At 40.4% G+C, this 22,213-nt stretch overlaps 1 protein-coding gene across 5 annotated transcripts in view; it reads left to right on the forward strand.

The window, feature by feature from the left end:
- The first annotated feature begins 19,949 nt into the window (after window positions 1-19,949).
- The window catches only part of LOC122078225 (50S ribosomal protein L7/L12-like), a 21,167-nt gene continuing 18,903 nt past the window's right edge, over window positions 19,950-22,213 (forward strand). For all 5 annotated transcript variants that reach the window (XR_006140011.1, XR_006140010.1, XM_042644117.1 and 2 more), the window contains exon 1: window positions 19,950-20,879. Coding sequence is in view for 3 of the 5 variants with exons in the window: in XM_042644117.1 (XP_042500051.1) it covers window positions 20,221-20,874 (654 nt within the window). In the remaining 2 variants the exon portion in view is untranslated. The remainder of the gene's footprint in view (window positions 20,880-22,213) is intronic.

Raw genomic sequence — 22,213 nt, forward strand, 5'->3', positions numbered from 1 at the left:
GTAAATATCCCAATACTCTTGACACCCAAATTGTATTACGTAATACATTTACATGTGGGCCCATAGGTGTGCTATATACATAAAAATTACAATTTAGACATCCACAACACAAAAGGGGTAACATCACAAAATTATCAAAAAGAATCCCGAGTAGGTATCGATGTTGCTGTCCCACAACATAACTCTCCCACAGGCACTCAGTCCCATGCCTAAGATCTTCAGGGACCCATCAATCCTCAGCTGGAAACTCTACTATGGGTCCCAGCTCTAGTTCTTCGATTGGATAACTTGCAAGATCATCTAAAAATGATGTGCATGTGGGATGAGCTCACTAGCTCAGTAAGTGAAAAGAAAGACCAAGCAATCATTCACAATACAAATGCATCTCTATGTATGCATGTCCATTTTTATAACCTAGATCACCTAAGCATCACATCTAAGTCATAGGTTATGTGCTACTCACAACTACAATGCACGTATGTCCCGGGTACGAGTCGTGAACTTCATCCGGCGATACACCCATAGGGTTGTCGGAGAAGGTCAGCTATGGGTACCAAAAATATAAATTAGTCCTTGCTCTACATTGACTTAAAATGGGTCTTGCCCTGCATTAAAGTAAAATGGGACATGCCCTGCATTAAAGTAAAAGTAGTATGATTGACCCTCTAATTATATCACCAAAGTTACCAACCGTCCTAGTGATCATTCGGGCATACTTCCAACCACCACTGTTGATACACAACCTCGGGCTTCCCCCCAGTAATATACTCAATGCCTAAACCCTTGTTGGAAAAGGTCATAGCACAAGGTTATGTCATTCCTAACCATATGCTTCTAAATGAGATAGTACAACTACATAGTGCCATTGCATCCCATTCCACAGGCTACCAATGCATTCATTTCCAAGCCGACTACGGCATCTAGTCTAGCAATGCATCTCATTCCATAATTTAAAATCATCTAGCTCATATCTCAAAGCAAGGATAAGCAGGTATCAATTAAAGTCACAACATAACAAATCATAAATGAATTTCATAATGTATAAGACAATGCATGCATATGGCATTCGTGAATGACTAGTCTACACACAGCAATATAGTGATGACATGGTTAGTCTACATCAATAATAGAATCATGCAAAAACGCTCCGAAAATAAAGTTAAAGTCCTCTTCCCACTTATTTAGATATATACAATGTTTTACCCTTGTCACGAAGAAGATCCAGCATGCGGTGACGTGAGTCTCTAGTGAAACCTATCAAAAGAAGGTTAAGTTAGTATATCTCACTTTAGGTTTACAACCAACGGAAAATTATGATCCCAACGCGTTTAGAACCACTATAGGAGGTTGCCCAGCAAATTCAGGCCCAATAGAAACCTGATGGGTCAGATTGGTAGGTCAACTGGTAGGCTAGGTACCTGTCAGTCCTTGCCCACTGCTCGACCCAAGGGCTCTACCTGGAACGCAGACCAGAGCAGTGGGCCAGGTGCCCACCGGTCCTTGCTCGCTGCTCAACCCAGGAATCTGCCTGGATCGATGGACCAAGAGCAACAGGCCAGCTGCCTATAGGTCCTTACTCACCGGTTGATCCAGAAGCCCAAAAATGACAGCCAGGCTCCAAATTAGTGGGTCCGACCACTTCCAGGCACCCACAACTCAGAATCGGGATTTTTTTGTTCACTCCCATTCTTCATCCCACCTTAGGAAAATCATAAGGGGTCGATTCGACCTCTTTTTTCACAAATCTAAGGTCCCATATTGTGATTCTAACATAGATCTAGGATCGATTTAAAGTTTTAAGCTTGGATTTTACCTCTTTGCTCAAGACACTTCAAAAACCCCAAATTCCTTCTCTAACTCAAGAGATCACCAAAGGCTTCTCAAATCTTACAATTTCTTCCTCTAAAACCTTAAAAAACAACATGTAGGTCCTTTATTAAACCTTAGATTCATCATCTCAAGTGGGATTAACATGATCTAAAGGATTCCTACCCAAATCGAAGGGTTTCACTTAGGGTTTCTTAGGGATTTGAGAAATATAGCTTTTACTCACCTCAAATCGTAGATCCCAAGGAGAGGATCACTTTTTTGATGTTGGATTCAAAAGATCTAACCCTTATGACGCACAACTAGCATCTCCTTCCCTATTTCTTCCCTTCTCTTTCCTTTGTTTCTCTCTCTTCTTTACTTTTCTCACCCACCTTACAACAACAATAACAACAACTTAGACTTATCCTAACTAAATGGGGTCAGCTACATGGATCAGTAAGCATTTGAGAAAAAAATGACTTTGGGGATGAGCAATCTGAAACTCAGATCTTAGCCCTCTAGACAGCCCGGTTAGATGCCATACTCGAGTGAAGACTTAACTTTTACATGTTTCTTCTAACTAACTCGTTAATTTTTGGCCTACCCTTAGTTCTTTTACCTCCATTCATCTACATCTGGTCACTCCTCCATAATGGGGCATCCAAGGGCCTCCTTTGGAATGACCAAACCATTGTAATCGACATTCTTTGAGCTTATCTTGAATTGGGGTAACTCCTAAATCCAATCTAACCCGGTCATTTTTCATTCTATCTCTCAGGGTATTGCTGCACATCCATCTCAACATCCTCATCTCGGTCACACTCAACTTATTTATGTTACGCTTCTTGACTGCCCAACATTCTGCACCATACATCATAACTGGTCTTATGGTAGTCCTGTAGAATTTTTCCTTGAGCTTTAGAGGAATACGTCAATCGCATAACACTCCAGATGCCCCTCTCCATTTCATCCATCCTACTTTAATTTTGTGGCAAACACCATCATCAATCTCACCTTCTTTGTTTAACGTAGACCCCAAATATCTGAAATAATCACTTTGTGGGATCTTTCTCCCCTCAATTTTCACTTCCTCGTTATCAATCCTCGATCGACTGAAGTTACATCTCATATATTCTCTCTTAGTTCTACTTATCTTGAGACCTCTTGATTCCAAAGTGTATCTCTATAGTTCTAACTTGTCATTAATTTGTGGCACTGTTTCACCGACCAGAACAATATCATTTGTAAAAAACATACACCATGGGACCTCTCCTTGAATTTTCCTGGTTAAATCATCCATGACAAGTGTAAATAGGTAGGAGCTCAAAGCTAATCCTTGATGTAATCCTATATTAATTGGGAACTCAACACCTTGGCCTCCCACAGATCTCACACTAGTCACCACATCTCCATACATGTCGTTAATTATATCCACGTAATTACTTGACACTTCTTTTTTCTCTAAAACTTGCCATATTAAATCTTTGGGAACCCTGTCATAGGCCTTTTCAAGGTCGATGAAGACCATATGGAGATCCCTCTTGTAAGTTCTGGCTTTTTCCATAAGTTTCTAAGAAGGTAGATCGCTTTCGTAGTGGATCTCCCAGGCATGAAACCTAATTGGTTCTCTGAGATATTAGTTTCTCTTCTTAAGCGAACTTCTATTACCTTCTCCCATAGTTTCATTGTATGACTCATCAGTTTTTTGCCTTTATAGTTGTTGCAGCTCAGGATATCGCCTTCATTCTTATAAATTGGGACAATAATACTTCTCCTCCATTCATCATGCATCATTTTTTAGTTCATAATTTTGTTAAATAACTTGGTTAACCAAACCACTCCATGTGCTCCTAAACTCTTCCACACCTCAATAGGGACCTCATCCAGACCAGGTGTCTTCCCTACTTTCATCTTCCTTGGGGATTCTTTAACCTCGATCACTCCTATCTTGCGTACATACCTATGATTCCTGTTGTGGAGCAAGCTACTCGAACCACTCCTATTGGTGTTGTCTCCATTAAGCAGATTACAAAAATACTCATCCCATCTCCTCTTTATGTCTTCATCTTTCACAAGCACTCTTCTATTCTCATTCTTAATACATCGAAACTGGTCAAGGTCTCTGATCTTCCTTTTTCAAATTTTAGCTATCTTATAGATAGCCATTTTGCCTTCCTTGGTATCTAAATTGTCGTAGAAACCATCATATTTTCTCCTTACTTTCCCTATAATCTTTCTTGCTTCATTCCTGGCGGCCTTATATCTCTCTTTATCTTCAACTTCCCCAATCCTTTGCCAAATTTTAAAATTATCTTTCTTATTCTTGATGGTAGCCTGGACCTCGACATCCCACCACCAAGTCTCTCTAGGGGCCAACTTAGTACCCGTAGACACCCCTAAAACCTCCTTAGCAATTTTCTTAATGCAATCTATCATTTCATTCCACATCGTGTTTGCGTCCAGTTCACAATCCCACTTTCCATGCTTAACCACATTATCTTTAAAGAACCCCACTGACTCTCCTTTCAATCTCCACCACCTGACCATAGGACACATTTGGTTCCTTGTTTTGTTCTTCGGTAAACGGAAGCACATGTCCAGGATCAAAAATCTATGTTGAGAGGTTAAACTCTCCCTAGGTATGATCTTAAATCCTTACACATCCATCTATCAGGCCTTCTAGTGAGGAAAAATTCTATTTGACTGGAATGCTGCCCACTTTTGTAAGTAATTAAGTGTTCTTCCATTTTAACAAAAAGTGTGTCAGTGATGGATAGATCATAGGTAGTTGTGAAGTCCAAAATTGAGGTTCCCTCCTCATTCCTCTCCCCAACTCCATAACCTCCGTGCACCTCTACATAACTTCTCCTATCCTTCCCAATGTGTCCGAGGTCACCTCCCATAATAATCTTTTCATCCAGTCTAAAACTATCCATCAATTCATCCATGTGTTCCCAAAATTATAGCTTGCAGCTCTCATCCAATCCTACTTGTGGAGCATAAGCACTAATAATGTTGACCACTTCTTTATCTAACAATAGCTTTAAGGATATGATCCTCTCCTCCACTCTTTTAACATCTACCATGCCGTTCGTCATGTCTTTATCCACCACTATACCAACTCCACCTCTTCCACTTTGGTCTCCCAAATACCAAAGTTTAAAGTTTTCCAACATCTTAGCTTTCTTCCCTTTCCATCTAGTCTCTTGGATACATGCAACGTTAATCCTTTTCTTGCTCATAACATCTATCAATTCCGAACTGTTGCCCGTCAAAGAACCAATGTTCGAGGAAGCACATCAAATCCTCCTTATTTTATTAACATTTTAAATGCGTTCTTAAACCTATGGCAAGGTAGATCAATACTATGTGTCATTTGCGTGGGATTCGCTGACAACATGGAAAAATGACATAGGACACAAAAAGGGATAAAATGTGATAAAAAAAATACACCGATCTATGCAAAGGGTGGATTGGTTGGATATAATATGGTGCTGGCTGCCTACCTGACACACCAAAAATATAGGTACATAAATATATTAAGAAATAAAAGGAAGATGTCTCCTAATACAAAAGAATAAAAGGTTTCAACATAAAAGAGCGAAGTACATATCACAAACCTGAAGTCTATCCGAGGTGTATCAAATGAATTACAATCTTAAACTTCGTTAGAGTTAGCAGTAAACAATTTTTGTTTTTGTTTTTGTTTTTTTTTTTCCAATAAAGAATGGCTAAGCAAAGTTTTGAATTAGAATCAAAGGAAAACAATGATGTAATCAATTAGAGTCAATGATAATCAAATGTCTAGACAGTATTGAAAGAAGAACCCTACAAGCAGTAAGTCAGGATCTCACTAGTAGTATAAAGAAGAAATTGCATAGTTAAATTCAATTAGGGTCACCAAAAGTGAGATAGCTAAACAGTGATAAACCATTTAAAAAAAAAACTAGGACATACACCGATAAGAGTGATTATGGTCAATACTCAGAGTCAACAATAAACAGATATCTAATAAAACTAAGCATATAACTAAGCAATGTACTATCAGAAGAACACGCCAACATAACCAACCCAAATAGAGAACATATATTAAGGAGATAATAGGAAGAAATGTGAAGAGTATCCCTTACTACTCTTAAACCAATATAGGCAATGGAGGTACCACACTCCTAGGTATTCCAAGGTGCTCAAAACTGATCAAAACCAACCAATTTAGTAAAGCATAGTTCGTATTAGGGTGGGGGAGGGGTTGCAGTAGCGATATTTAGTTAAGCACAGATCATATCAGGGTGAGGAGGGTTGTAGTAGCAAGGTAGATTTAGGTCGCAGACTGGGGTAGGTCTTATTAAGGGTTCAAGCTTGTGAGTGGAGAGAGAGGGAGCTGTGGAACTGGAAGGAGGTCAATAGAATGAAAAATTGTGCAGATAGGACAGTGAGAGTTAAGTGAGAGAGAGTTGTTGGTAGGAATCAAGATGGTGAGAAGATGGTGGTTGGGTTTCAGTGTAGCTAGGTTGAAGTAGGATATCATCAATTTCAGGTTAATGGTAGGGCGGTGTCACACCCTGCCCGCACAGAACCAAGCCGGTGACCGAATTAACTCTAGTTAACTCACAAACCTGCCAAGATCAATAATACAGTAACTGCAATACAGCATACATCTATTAAACTAAGATTAGACTTGTGTTTTCAGTAGAAGACTTGTTCATAATAATACCTATAACTGTTTTCCAAATACTTAATACTGAAATTGAGTCATAGAAGTTATATACAATTAGGCACGAAGGCATGATATATACACAAAAACATAACAATTTAAGCATCAAGTAATCAAAAGGGAGTACATAAAAAATAACAAAAAAGAATCACTCAGGAGTCACTGTTGCCATGCAACACAATCCTCGCACGTGCAATCGACACCGTGCTCGAACTCATGAAGGACCCACTAGTCCTTAGAGAGAAACCCCACAGTGGGGCTCGGCCCCTGATCTCCAGGTGGGTAACCTGCAAAATCACCTAAAAAGAGTTGTGCATATGGGATGAGCTCACTAGCCCAGTAAGTGGAAAGGAAGACCACACAAATACGCCTATATGTATGCAATTCATTTTAATCCTATTAGCCTAACAACATTACTAGGTCATAGGCTATATGCTACTCACAACCACAGTGCGCCTATGCCCCACGTATGAGCCAGAGACCCCATCCTGCGATACGCCCATAGGGTTATCGGAGAAGGCCCACCATTGGTATCAGAATTTAAAATGCAAGCCGACTCTCGACAAATTTAAATGACAGAAAGTAAATGGGTGGTTCCACAAAAAATAAAAGCAGTACGATCGGCCCTCTAAATATACCACTGGGGTTATCGACTATCCTAGTGATCAGTCGTGCATACTTCTAACCACTATAGGAGTTAAACAACCATAACCCGATGCTCCCCCAATAGTAACCCAACACGTAAACCCCTATTGGGAATGGTCGTAGGATAAAGGGTTATATAAATCCTAGCTACATGCTCTTACCTAGGCATAGTACGATTACACGACGGCACCGCGTCCCATTCCATGAGCCACCATGCACTCATTTCCAAGCTAACTACGATATCTAAATCTAGCATGCATATCATGTCTAAATGAGATTCTTCCATCACATACATTAAGACAAAATGAATATTCAATCATAACACAAAGCATAGCATATTATGTAAATACACATTCAATACATGATACGGCATACGTGATGTCTAGTCTACACACAAATGACATGATGACATCTCTAGACTAACACATGTTAAATGATGCATAACATTTTAAAATTAAATCAGAGTCCACTCCCCACTTACTTGTATAAGTATATGGTGCTTGCACCTAGTACGTAGGAGATCCAATGTGTGGGTACGTGTATGATGAGCATAATGGTTTATCATTTCACTATTTTGAGGTCAAGATCATCATGTTTGAACACTAAAATTGGGTTTAGAATCATAAATGGGGGTTACCCATCCAATTTGAACCCATTCTGGGCATTTTGGAAAGACAGGTGGGCATGAGTCAAATACAGGCGGGCCTCGAAGCCCACCGATTTCATACCCGCTGGGTACATCAAAGTTCAGAAATTGAGTTCTGGGAACTCAGGTGGGCCAGAGACTCAAAGACAGGTGGGCCTGAAACACCCCCAGCCTTGAAACGAAATTCTCTCATCTTCTTTCCCATCTTCTCTCAGGCTTTGGGAACATGTTTGGGTCGATCTAGTGACTCAAATCACTCATCTAAGGTCCAATCATGTATCATCAACCTAGATCTAAGATCAAATCAAAAGAAAAAGGGAGATTCTTACCTCTTTCTCAAGAACACCAATGAAACCCCAAATTTCACTTCTTTAGCTCAAGAACTTTCAAATACTCTATACTTTCACCAACACTCCTTTCACATCCTTCAAAATCCTTGTACACACCTTCCATTAGTCCTTAGATTTGATTATCTATGTAAGATTAGTAAGATCCAAGTGGGTTCTTTCCCAAAAATCAAAAGAAGGTTTAAGAAAGGGGTTTTCTAAGAATCCTTGGAATGTGTATAATACCTACCTTAAATCGAAGATCCCGATGAGTTGATCATTAATCCAAGCTCAAAATACCAAGACCCAGCTCCGGTGAAGCTCTACAATCGATTTCTTTCTTCTTTCTTCTTCCTCACTTTTCCTTTCTTCTTTCTTTCTCTCTCTTCTTTACTCTCCCCCCGACCAACTATCATTAATGAGGGAAAAGACAATAAATGTCTCCTCTTTTATACTTGGGCCCCCAAAAATATCTTCTAGTCATAGGTGGGTACATCTCAGGTGGGCATTCTCAGGTGGGTATATCTCAGGTGGGCATTCTCAGGTGAGTATATCTCAGGTGGGTATATCTCATATGAGTATATCTCAGGTGGATATATCTCAGGTGAGTATATCTCAGGTGGGTATATCTTAGGTGAGTATATCTCAAGTGGGTATATCTCAGGTGAGTATATCTCAGGTGGGTATATCTTAGGTGAGTATATCTCAGGTGGATATATCTCAAATGGGTATTCTCGAGTGACTATATCACAGGTGTGTATTTCTCAGGTGGATATTCTCAGGTGGGTATTCTGAGGTGAGTATATCTCAGATGAACATATCTCAGGTGGGCATATCTCAGGTGGGTATTCTCAGGTGAGTATATCTCAGGTGGGTATTCTCAGGTGAGTATATCTCAAGTGGGTATATCTCATATGAGTATACCATTCTAGTCAGCCCATTGCTAGTGTTCCACTTGGACTTCAATGGGGACAAACTCATACTTATAATTAAATTGCATAGGCACCCAAAATATTAGTACGTATCTTTACTTCTTGTACATGGCCTCGTGGCACATGCAAGTGCAAGGCTTGGGTGCACATATTACACTTGGTACCCACTCGATCATGTCAGGCCAACCCAAGTTCAAGGTCACTCTTGCGACCATGTTCCATATGGTACTTATGTCAGTTCACTCCGGTTCAACCCCTATATAATCAAACCAAGTCAATACGGGTAATTAGACAGGGTTTAGAAAGTAGGGTATCATAGGCACCAAGGGAAGGGATGGGGTTTCAGTGTAGCTAGATCGAGATGGAGGAGCAACAATGTCAAGTTCGTTATGGTGAGTAGAGAAGGAGATCAAAGGTCAAGATCGTAGGTCAAGGAATCAAAGTCCTAGAGGAAATCAAGAGTGGGAGGGCGAGGGACAACAGGTGATCAACATAGTGTAAAGAGAAAGGAGATTGCTGGAAGTGTTTGGGCCGATATGATAAGAGGAGAGAGGGAGTTGATTGAAGTTTTAGGTTTCTATCTCAAGTAAGGATTTATCAAGTCAGTTGCAAGGTGAGCAAGTAGGGGATACAGAGGAATCAGAGGTCAGAGAGGGGTAGAGATTTGTGGGCTAGGGTACGATAGAAGAGGTGAGAGGGAAATGGCAGAGAGGGGGTTGAGAGTATACCTACCGGTGCCCTAGATACCACTACTTACATTAATGGCGGAGGGTGGAGTTGGTCTCCGGTGATTAGCAGAGAGCCATTGAGTTGATCTCTCTCTCTCTCTCTATTTTCTCCACACTTACTTTGTAAGGCAATAAATGAGGGACAAGAAAAGTAATAAATGCTATTTATACTTGGGTCAAAATATCTAATGATCAGAGTGGTAGGTCACACTAGTGGGTCCAACCCACTTGTGACCACCCACCAGTCGACCAAAACTTAGCCGAATAATTTGAGATTTCGACGGGGCTCAACCCCGACACGTACTTCACTCTCGATAATTAACCAAAATGCGTACTCGATATAAAACACAACTTCGTACCTTTATTGTGTGTACATGGCCTGATGATAAGTGCATACACGGCTTGGGCATACAGACTTCACTAGCCACTAGCTCCAACTCATCTGCCCAACCCGAGTTTAAAGTTACCCTTGCCATCATCTTCCATAGGGTACCCAAATCACTCACTCGGGTTCAGGTCCTACAAGACCAAACCAAACCAACCGGGTAATTAGACCGAGTTTAGAAAGTAGGGTATCACAACCACAATTACAACCATGTTTCATATCCACTACTCATAATCATATAATCACAATAACTTGCCGCCACAATCCTGGAAAACCATTCCACAGCCTCATCAGACCATGTTCACAGGTTAGCAATAATAATAGCAAAAGATAAACTAATAAACCATATTATAATCACATGATAATGTAGACACCCAATTTGTCACCCCTTCTAGCTATGATGAAATGCAGATCGTGGACATGACTTCTTGCTTCCAATCAACAGAGATGATGATTGACTAAGGAAACCGAGAAACATCCCCTACCTAAAAACCCCAAAAACCCCTTGTGAGAGAGAAGAGGAAACCTGGAAACATCCAGTCAAAATGACTATACAGATGGATAGTACTCAAAAATACAATTCTAACGATATATGGTACATCAAAATCGGACTGTCAGATCTCCGGTAATTGTCCCTGGAAAATTATATTTTTTCACGCGTATGTCGTGCGCACCAACCTGCACACAGTAGCAGGCCAGCCCATGCTCACTCGCAGGCCAGCCCACGTGCAGTAGCAGGCCAGCCCACGCGTAGTTGCAGGCCAGCCTGTGCATAGTTGCAAGCCAATGCTTGTGCACCCTACCAGCCAGTGTGCCCCCACTACCCATCTCTCGCATACATCCATACATACCTCGTGCACCCCTACCCTGCCTTGTGTGCCACCGTCAATGGTCAGGATTTGTGTTCCACTGACTCGATGGGTGAAGATATTTTCTCTTCACCCACTTATGCATTTTACACTGCCCCGCTAGCATACCCTATTCTGCAACCTCCCATTGGTCCAAAAAGGAATATTTTTACCTTATTGGTCCAAAAAAATTCCTTTCCCCCAATTGGCCAAGGAAATTTACTCTCCACCCAATTGGTCCAAAATTTCTTACTTTCATCCTATTGGTGTAAAAAAATCACTTTATTCCCCCATTGGCTAAGGGAGTTCCCTTTCCCTCCCCATTGGTTTCAAAATCCTATAAATACCGCCCTCCCTTTGTTTTTACACAACAACAAAACACCATAACATCCAAGCCTCTAAATGAGCATCCGAGAGAGAGAAGCTTTGCCCTCTCTCCTCCTCTTTCCCCCTTGAGATTTTTCAAGTCTTCGAAGAGACCTTCATAAGATTCGAAGTGTTCTTCAATCCTTCGAAACTTCTCAATCCTTTACCTTTTTGAGTGAGATTTTTATGTAGGAAAAATTTCTCCTTTGTCTCTCACCCCCTTTTTGAGGTTCTTTCAGACTACAGAGAGATCTTCTTAAGATTCCTTTGAATCTTTGAAGTGTTCTTCAGGTCTTTGAAGTTTTTCAACCATTTAAGGTTTCAGCCCATTCCTAGCAAAAGCTCTGTCCAAGTGCCACCTCATCCTAGCCCTCTCATAGCCTATCCCTAGCGGAAGCTCTGTCGGAGTGCCACCTCAGCCAAAATTTGAAAGTAACTATTCCTAGTTGGAACTCTGTCCAAATATTATCACAGTCAGCATCTCTCCATAAAGGAAGTTGGAGATCATAACCATTTTCCCTAATCTGGGAGAATCCACAGGAAAGTTCGTACCAGCATCAACCAGGGGGTCCACCTTTCTTGACCCGAAATAGGGGTCAAGCTCAAGTATAATTCCTCAACAGAATAGGTACAATGTAGACTATATATAGACCTTGTTTTAGTGTGCATAGTCATTTAAATTTAGTTAAAATATATATATATATATATATATGTGTGTGTGTGTGTGTGATAACTTAGCTATGCATATGGAATAGGAATAATTGTGAAAAATGTTCGTCTTAAGCATCTAGTAGGAAGACCAGTTGAACCGGGTAGATTGGGTGCCTAACACCTTCTATATTCTACAACCTGACATTTACCCTAAATCTCTGGACCAGACCAACTTTTGGGCCCATTTCTCAGGAATTGGGCCCACCCCCGGGTCCTAGGCTGATAATCTTAGTGGCAACTCCAAACCCTTTTACATGGTCCTGATCCCCATATTGGACCATCATCAAATCCACGTCTCAAATGATGAACTCTATACTCTTGCAAAATAGGCCTCCATGTATCTTTGAGCGACGATACGGTGGAACTGGGCCCATGTGGTAAGCACACACGACACAACCCTCCCTCATGAAAGAGAAAGAAATGAGAGAAGATGGAATGGATGCAAGTCCTTCCCCCCCCCCTAAAAGGGGAAGAGAGACCTCATTTCTGGCCGCTACCCTCACAGGGGTGACTCCACTTAGGATAATTGTCAAGCTTCCAACACTAGATGCTACCATTAAATGCAAGAACATTTTCCACCACATCTGTTTAAAAAACATGTTTGGCTAACCCCATGTTTATATTTATACTCGCTAATCACATCATACATCATGCTCGAAGTGAAATCATTTGGTGAGGGACTCCCTGTCATGCCCGCACCCTCGGGGAGGTCAGTGCATGTCATGGAGAGTACTCTGAGAGCAAATGGTAGTTGTTTCCTATACAAGGGTGTGGGGTATTGTTAAACGGTGAGGATGTTCATAATTATGCTAGCACCCTCAGGGAGGTCTGTCCACTTTATGACATTCTGAGAGCGAATAATGATATTCCTGCATTACACTTTTTCTCACAATCACTCACGGTTCTACCACCCCGTGGCCAGTTGCTTAACCTCATGTGTAGTCACGAGAAATAGGCAAGGAAGTCACTCCTTTGATCTCGTACCCACGGGAATATCAAAAGGATCACATACCTTCCGTATATAGATCCTATTAAGGAAGCCTTATCGAGCATATTGCATCCACCGCATGCTCGCAACATGTAGGAAATAGATGGTGAACGCTAGGAATGCCACAAGCTGATCTGTAGAATTTGTTTGCGGTCAAGAAAAAGAATTTTCCTATGATATTCTAATTATAAAGAAATTCTCTCCTAAGTGGGATTTAGATAAAAGGTGTCCCTCCTTAGAAATGAAATATAGATGATTTGGCATACGTAATCTGGCCTGATTTCTGTCAAAGTCCCATGAAATGCCGAATTATCTAAAAGACCTGAGGAAACTAGGAGGAAGGTCACCTAGTGGGATAAGATTAAGGAAAGCATGACTTTGTTGGTGGTATGTGGTCCATCAATTGAATCCACTGGTGAAACAAAGTGATTCTGCGGTTACAGGTTGATCTACCAGCGGCAACCACCAATGCACCATTATCAATCGATGGCATCCATTAGTGGTGACGAACATGTGGTACATCGGTTGAATCTACCGGTGAATCAAATTGATTCTGTGGTTGCGAGTTGATCTACCAGCAGCAACCACCGGTGCCCCATTATCAACTGATGACATCCATCGGTGGCGATGAACATTAAAATTATTTTCTTATATAAGCTATGCATTGCTGCCCATATGTCTATACATATGTTCATTTTATGCCATTACGATGATTAAATGTTACTTTTTGTAACAGGAAATTACTATGTCACCCAAGAAAACTCATGCACATGTGGGACGACCTCCTAAGTCGTAGGAATGTGTCGTTAAAGCTAGTGCAAACCTACCTCCTCCTGAGTCAGAAATGGAGGAAGTATTTGAGGCTACAGTACCCAATGCCCCTCCTCCTACCCCGCCTATCTTTATAACTCAGGATGTTGCTTCTATTATGAGCAACATGATGCAAGGCTTGCAATAGCAACAGCAACAACGTGATTTTATGGCAGATGTGAGCACCCAAATCAATGTTGTTGTTTGAGCAAGGAAAACACAATTGGCACTCCACAGTACAGCTGGTACCTCTGAATATACAATTGGTACCTCCACCTATGTAGCCTATACCTCCAAATGCACAATTAGCACCTCATCTACACAGTTGACAACTCTAGGACCAGCTACACCACAAAGTCAGATAACAGTAACTGTATGGACAGATACCTTGAAGTTGATAGAAATACTTCAGAAACTTTGACCTCTATATTTTAATGGAATTTCCCAAGATCCATTACAACCGACCAGATGGATCGGGGGTACGGAGAAGGCTTTTATGGTTCTACGATGTACTGATGAACAGAAACTCATTTGTGTTGGTTATTAACTCCAATAAGAGGTGATTTGGGAACTATTTTTCAGAGAGTCTTAACGATCGTGAGGAAGGAGATTATGGGGCTGACAGAAGGGCCCAGATCTATATTAGAGTATCAACAAAAATTTGAGGAGATGTTCTATTTGGCACCAGATCATGTGAAGGTAGACAAAGCCAAAGCCAAGAAGTTTGCGAAAGGTTTAAGGCCTAGAATCAATGTAGTACTAGTAGCACACCAATTGCATAGCTACATATAAGTAGTTTAAGCGGCCAGATCAATGGGAAAACTAAATTCAAAGAACAAGGAAAAGACTAGCAGTGTTTCAAGATATTAAAGGATTTAACAAGGTCTCCAGAGGACCTTATTCCAATCCAGTCCCTAGTATAGTTTAGAAGATTAGAAGCAAGCCAAGCTCCTCAATAGTACCGAACTATAGTTGCACCTCAGCAAGTCAGACCAAAAACTTGATGTCTTTTATGCAGTCAATTGGGGCTTCTCGCCAGAACTCGTCTGCAATATAAGCCTAGTTATGCACCAAATGTGTTACCTCCTAGGCCACTGCAATCTCAACCTGCCAACCATCCCATTTAGGCATAACAAGGTACCAGATCTCAGGGACATGTGTTTTTCATCACAGCAAAAGATGCCAAGTCTACTCAAGGAGTTGTGACAGGTACCCTGACAATATCATTGAAACCTGCTCATGTGTTGTTGATTCTAATGCATCGCACTCTTTTGGATCACCTACATTTGTTGCTTAAATGGGTGTTAGGCCAAAAAGTGTATGAACCTTGTCTAGTACAGGTCAATGGTCGAGAAATAATATCTCACCTAATCAAGTTAGACATGACCGACTTTGATGTTATCTCAAGCATTGATTGGTTGTCTACATATAGAGCTTGTGTGTTGTGCGTAGAGAAGAAGATTCAAACCAAGGGATGGGAGTGAGTTTGTATTTATAGGAGACAAGGTAAAGAAGTCTAAAAAGCTCATTATATCTGCATTTCAGATGAAGAAATCATTAGATCAAGGATGTCTGGGAAATCTAGCAACTATGTTAGATACAACAGCTAAGATCAAACCCTTAACAGAGATAGATGTGGTAAAAGATTTTTTTAATGTATTTATGTATGATTTGATAGGATTAACCCTAGACTGCAAAATAGAGTTCATAATTAACTTGCTTCCAAGGTTGACACCAGTATTAAAGGCACCATACCGGATGGCACCTACAAAATTGAAGAAGTTGCATCTACAACTACAGGATTTAATGAAGAAGGGATTTATTAGACCAAGTGTGTCCCCTCAGGGTACACCTATTCTGTTTGTCAAGAAGGAAGACAGAAGTATGAGGATGTGTATTGGTTACTGAGAGTTGAACAAGCTGACCATCAAGAACCGGTATCCATTACCCAGAATTGACGATTTGTTTTACCAGTTTTCTTTTTTCAAAATTGACCTCATACCTACATATCATCAATTCAAGATTAGAGAAAGTGATATAAGTAAGATAGCCCTTCAGATCTCGTTATGGGTACTAAGATTTCTTGGTTATGCCTTTTAGGTTGACCAATGCACCTGCTGCATTATGGAGTTGATGAACAGGGTGTTTCAGGATATATTGGATAAGCTTTTTATGATTGATGACATCTTGGTTTACTCCAGAGTGTGCAGTAGCATATTGTTCACTCTAGGCTGGTGTTGCAATGGCTAAGGGAGAAGAAATTTTATGCAAATATCAGCAAGTGTGATTTTTTTTTCTCTCTCAAGTGACATTTTTGGGGCATGTTGTTTCGAATCAAAGCATTAAAGTTAACCCAGGGAAAGTGAAAGCAATACTGGATTGTGACATGCCAAAGAATGTTGGAGACGTCCGTAGCTTCCTAGGACTGGTTGGCTATTACAAGAGATTTATTGAGAATTTCTCACACATTTCTATTCAAATGACTCAATTGACACGGAAATGTGTAAATTTAATGGTCAAATGCTTGTGATAAAATCTTTCGGGAATTGAAACAATAGTGGGTGACAGCTCCAGCACTTATTATTCAAATGGTAGTATACAATGATGCGTCCTAGATGAGATTTGGTTGTGTATTAATGAAAAATGGGAAGTTGATTGCTTATGCTTCATGATAATTGAAAGATTATTAGAAGAATTACTCAACTTATGATTTGGAGCTGGCGCCAGTGATTTTTGCTTTGAAGATCTGGTGGTTTTTTTACCCTGTCTGCACTTGTTGAACCAGAAAATTTATTTTGAGAAAAAAAAATTCGTTGTACCAAACAATATTTTTCTCACAATATACTCCCATAGAATAAGAAATTAATAATGAACACTAGCTTAGCTCAGTGGTGGCAGCTTCGACTTGAAGAGTCGACGCCCAGGGGAGGAGGTTGTGGGATCGAAACATGTCGTATGCATGTGTGTGTGGGTGGCAGGCTGGCCATTCAGCGCTTGGTAGGACAAAGTAGTAAAAAAAAAAATTTAATGTAATCACTTTAAGAATGTTACTTAGTTGCACCCATACCCAAAACTCACGGTCTAATTTCAAATTTTGGTTATAGGTCATGCACCAAAGATGGTAACCACTGGTGACCTATGGTTTGCTATAATCTACTACTTGGAAGCAAAGAATGATCCTTCTTGTCAATTCAGAGAGTGTCGGTCGAAGTAGAGAAGATTTAGACCATATAAGCTTTGGTGGTAAGTATACATAACCTTACACACGTACCTCACATGCATATGTCACATCATGCATTGCATGATTATGCATAAACCTCTGTGAAAGCCCCTTCCTACCTGGCTGAAACATTGAAGAAAATCAGGTAAAGCTGTTACAACAAGTTCTAACCAGTCAATCACCATTTTGATGGATCACTGAACCACCGGTGACATCAATCGGGGGTGATGTACTGCCAAATTGGGTTAATTGGTTGTGGGTCCCGAGACCTCGCACTTGTGTACTCCAAATGCTTTTCCATGTTTGGATCACCACTTCTGATGAATACTTGACTAATACAGACATCACGAAGGCGCCCCACATGAGTCAAATATTAAATTAAACCTTTTTTGAAAAATTAATTATAAAGGCAAACATGCCTTAGTTAGAATGTCTTAGGTATATAATGAATAAACTTAGTTCATTGATTACTTACCAAAACAAGTAAGAAATGAGAGAAAGAAGAAAAAGGAAGGAGAAAGTAAAGCTTGGGGTTAGGATCATCTATAACCTGTTGCTCAACTAAGGTAGGGGATCTCTCTCTCTCTCTCTCCCTCTCGTATTTCTCTTTTCCTATTTGAAGTTAGGTAAAGACCTAGGCTAGGGTATGGGATGGCTTCAGCTGAAACCTAGATAATTAGTTAAGAATTCTTGTAGGAAGACCTTCCCATGAATGCATGTTCCTATTCTATGCTTCGAGCATGTTGTTCAAGTAGACTACAAGGTCTATAAGTTGGAAACCTACATATTAAGTTTCCAAAATAGATGATTGGAGAATCTCTTCAACAATGTAGTTTATTACAACTCACTTGGACACATTGTGGATAGTACCTGCTAGGATTAAATTATGGCAGAGAACTGGCCCTTGAAGCTTCACCAGTTGATCACCACCGGTGGATCACACATCCATCGAAGAGACCGACCAGTGGACAATTCCAATTTTTCTGAACTTACTGTCGCATCTACCAGTGGTACCAACCAGTGGGAGCTCATCCACCAGAGCCCTCAACCAGTTGACTAATCATCAAACCCTGAGCTATTGGTTCATCAACCGGTGGTACCAATCAGAGTGACATCATCCACCGTGGTACTTATTGAACTTATTCCCATAATTGGTTTAGGAATATTTTAGGATTTAGTTAGGGATTTTCAAGAGAATAATTAACATCTTAAAATACACCTATTGGCTAGGTCAACGACAAGCAAGCTACATGGTGAGGCCAAATCATTGTTGGGTATTAGTTCCAGTGTTGAATCACCATGTCTGCAGATCAAATAAGTGGCTAATCTGATTTATTTTATGAAGTGTTTGTAACATGACTATTTTTGTATGTGCATATGTTTACTGTTTTTATTTTTATATGAGTTGTCTATTATGAACTGTCATACTTTGGACATATGTGCATTCTTATCTAATTGGCATGTTGCATATGAGTGTGGGACACGATGTGGCCGAGGGTTGATTCTGGTACCGTGGCCGCTATGATATTGTATTTAGTTAGATTGTATGTGTTTTAGAGCTAGGCTTGGAAGTGGGATGTGGTGTGACCGAGGGAGGATTTTGGTATTGTATTCACATACTTAATTGTATAAACTCAATGATTGTGCATGGACATGTAGATAACATGCAATTAGGGATCATTGACCTTGTGCTACGACCCCTTGCAAACAAGGGATTAGGTGTTGGTTAACCCATAGTTGTAGGTCTAATGAGATTTTTCGGAATACCACTTCCATGGTACGATGTGATTATTGTCGGAGGCAAACCAAGCCAATTGACCGATGTATGATTTCGGGATTGTGGTGGCCAGGACAGGCTTATCAGGGGTTTTTTGAGTGACCAAGGATGCATTTAGGGACTGACATGCTTCTAATCGCAACTAGGGTTTGTATCGCTTGGTGACCAATGGATAATTCTGGGACCAGGGATACTGTCTAATGCATTGCAAGAGCATTGGTGCCTTGTGACTTAGTCATGTTGTTTAGATTGTATTAAAATGAATGCACCGCATCATACTTGATTATGTCTGCTTGCATGTTCCCCATCCCTCACTGAGCTTACTGAAACTCACACCACGTGTGTGTCTCTTTTTAGATGCGATGCATGTACGATGGTACCAATGAGCAGTGACTCTTCCTCTTGTGTTGTTGAAGACTGGTAGATACCAAAAGTTCAGGAACACGACCCTAACTATGTGTGTGACAGTTGTGCTTACAGTGCATCGTGAGGAGGATGGCATCGTCCATGACTATTTTCGATATTTTGTATTTTTTATGTATATTCTTTTGGATAAATGTACATGTCATGATGTTTCTAATATCGAATAACCTTGTTGTATATAACTATTATATAGAATCACCAGTTATAAATTACTTATATTAGTATATGTTATCTTTCCGTTGCACTTCAATTAGAGATCTTTGTGTGACTGTAACGTCAAAGTATTGCATTAAAGATCCCAGAAGGTCGGTTGGGACAACTGTAAACGTCATTGACACATTCCGACACCTTAAAGATGGGGTATGATACTACCAAGTACAATCTTCGTGTCCAGTTCCAATTTTCTTCGTAATTCAACTTTTTGTACAATTCTAGACTAACTAAGAAAAACAAGAACAATTGAGGTTTCCAAATCCGGTTTAATTGGTTTAACCGGCCTGCCCATCGTTGCCGATCTTTCACCTTTTCCTCCCTCAAGGTGTTTTTTTTTTTTTTTTGTAATGGACGTGGTTGGTTCGTTTAATGGGCTGAGATAACTGTAGGGCCAGCTTCCTTGACGGCCCATTTTCATTCTAATGGTTTTTCGTTTCATCTTCTTCTTCTTCTTCTTCCTCTATTTTTCTCATGGGTTTCTTTGTTCTACGAAGGTAGACTGAACCAAAAATCTCTTCTTCTCATGGGTTTTTTTTTAGTTCTACGAAGAAATCCTAATATATCCTTCTCCTGGTCTATGTCAAGCCCCGAAACTCGCATTTGTAATATTTCAATAATGGATTCTTCCAGTTGAGGTCAAATAGAAAGAAAGAAATCTCACAATCACAGGAACCCGAAAATGAGCTTGATTTCAAGATTTGGGTACCGTTTTTCGAATGGGTTCTGCAGAAACCCAACTTTTCTTTTACCATTATCATCGAAATCGATCGACTCGGACTGGGTTACCCGGAAATTCAATCTTAATGGAAAGAAAGAGGAGGAGGAAGAAGAACTCGAGATGATTGATCAAAGAAGGCTCCCGGCAGATTACGACCCAGAGAATTTCGATCCCACAGAGCACCGGAGCCCTCCAACCGATCGGGCTTACAGGCTGGTAGATGAAGTTTCAGGGCTCACACTAGTTGAAGTGGCGGAGCTGTCATCGATTCTGATGACTAAATTGGGTATGAAGGAGGCTCCAGTTGTTGGGGTTATGAAGCCTGGAGCTGCTGGGTTGGCCGGAATGGCGGGGATGAAGGCAACGACGGCGGCAGCGAAGGAGGAGAAGAAGCCAGAGAAGACTGTGTTTGAATTGAAGTTGGAGTCTTATGAGGCTGCAGCGAAGATAAAGATCATCAAAGAGGTTAGGAGTTATACTGAATTGGGTCTCAAGGAAGCAAAGGATCTGGTGGAGAAGGCGCCAACGGTGTTCAAAAGAGGAGTGTCGAAGGAGGAAGGCGAGCAGATAATTGAGAAGATGAAGGCTTTGGGGGCGAAAGTAGTAATGGAGTGAATCAGGTTATTCATCTGATCATGGTTTTTGCATGTTCTCGAGTTAAAGCTTTTGTTTGAGACAGAAAGTTGCATTGAAAATTCCAATGTTATGCTCGGGTTCTTCTGAAATTGATAAATTTTCTGTAATCGAGAATGGTATAAATTGATATAGTTAGGTTAGCTGATGTGTTTCTAAATTACAGGCTCCACAGTGATGAATTGACTTTTGGTTTCTTCAGTTATTGATTAGTTCATCGAGATTGGAAAGCTGAGTTTTTGGTTTAGGACTCTCTCTCTTTCTCTCTCTCTCTCTCTCTCCCTCTCCGAGTTATTAGATAGAAGGGTTTAATTATCATGTCACAAAGTGGCATTTGCTATTAGCTTGATCTTCCACTCTCTTTGGCAGTCCCACGTCTCTACTATGCTCTCCTCTTTCCTGTAGGCTGCATATGGGGACATATATCGAGAGCACATTAAATCCCAAATAGATTTTTTTTTTTTTTTTTTTTTACTTGAGAGATTTGGTTGAACTTCTTAGAAAGATACGTTACTGGGGAAAAAACCCTTCTTGGAAAGATACAGATTGAAGTGGTCATTCCCTGGATTTTACTGACTTTGAGGGCAGGGTGGAATGAAGGCCGTAGGAGAGGTTGTATCATCTGAAGCATGTTTCCTTTTGCAGGAGTATCTGCTTGCCTATTTCTTTTGCTTATTGAGTGCCGATTGTCTTTGATGTCTTCCTTTTTAGCTTTTACCTGGTCATCTGCTTTTGTATCTGGCTCTTTTATTGGCTTTGATTTTGTTTGTCTCTATTTTTCCTTTTCATTTTGATTTTGTTCCATGGAAGAAGCTTGCTTCATTTGGTTTATTTAGTGCTCTTTGGTGCAGGGTTATTGAGCCAGTTAATTCTGTTATGATCTATATAGAACCAGCATGAAGTTCATTCATAGTTTGATAATACATGTCACCAACACTGAGCATTCTTCCCAAGGAAGTTCATAGTATGACAAATAAACTTCTTGGTCCCACCAAGAGAAAGTAGAAAAACGAAATTCCAGAACATAGGCCAGTTGTACAATCTGTGGAAACAACAGAACTCAATGCATATAGTATACAAGGAAAGCACTAGTTGGGATCTATTTGGCCAATAAAATTATCAATAGAGATTTGACAGATACTTATTGTTTGTGGGGAGGGGAGGAAAGGATGAAGCTTTGAATACGGGTGTGGGTAGCTTAGAAATCAGGACCTATGGGCTCCTTTTTGTTATAAGTTTCTGTTTCCGTTTTTTAAAATCCATTTTAAATATGTTTCTCCAATGACCAAGAAATGTGATTTTTTACCTGGTTCATTCCCAC

The sequence above is a fragment of the Macadamia integrifolia genome, chromosome 5, assembly GCF_013358625.1.
Source record: "Macadamia integrifolia cultivar HAES 741 chromosome 5, SCU_Mint_v3, whole genome shotgun sequence".
Taxonomy (NCBI): domain Eukaryota; kingdom Viridiplantae; phylum Streptophyta; class Magnoliopsida; order Proteales; family Proteaceae; genus Macadamia; species Macadamia integrifolia.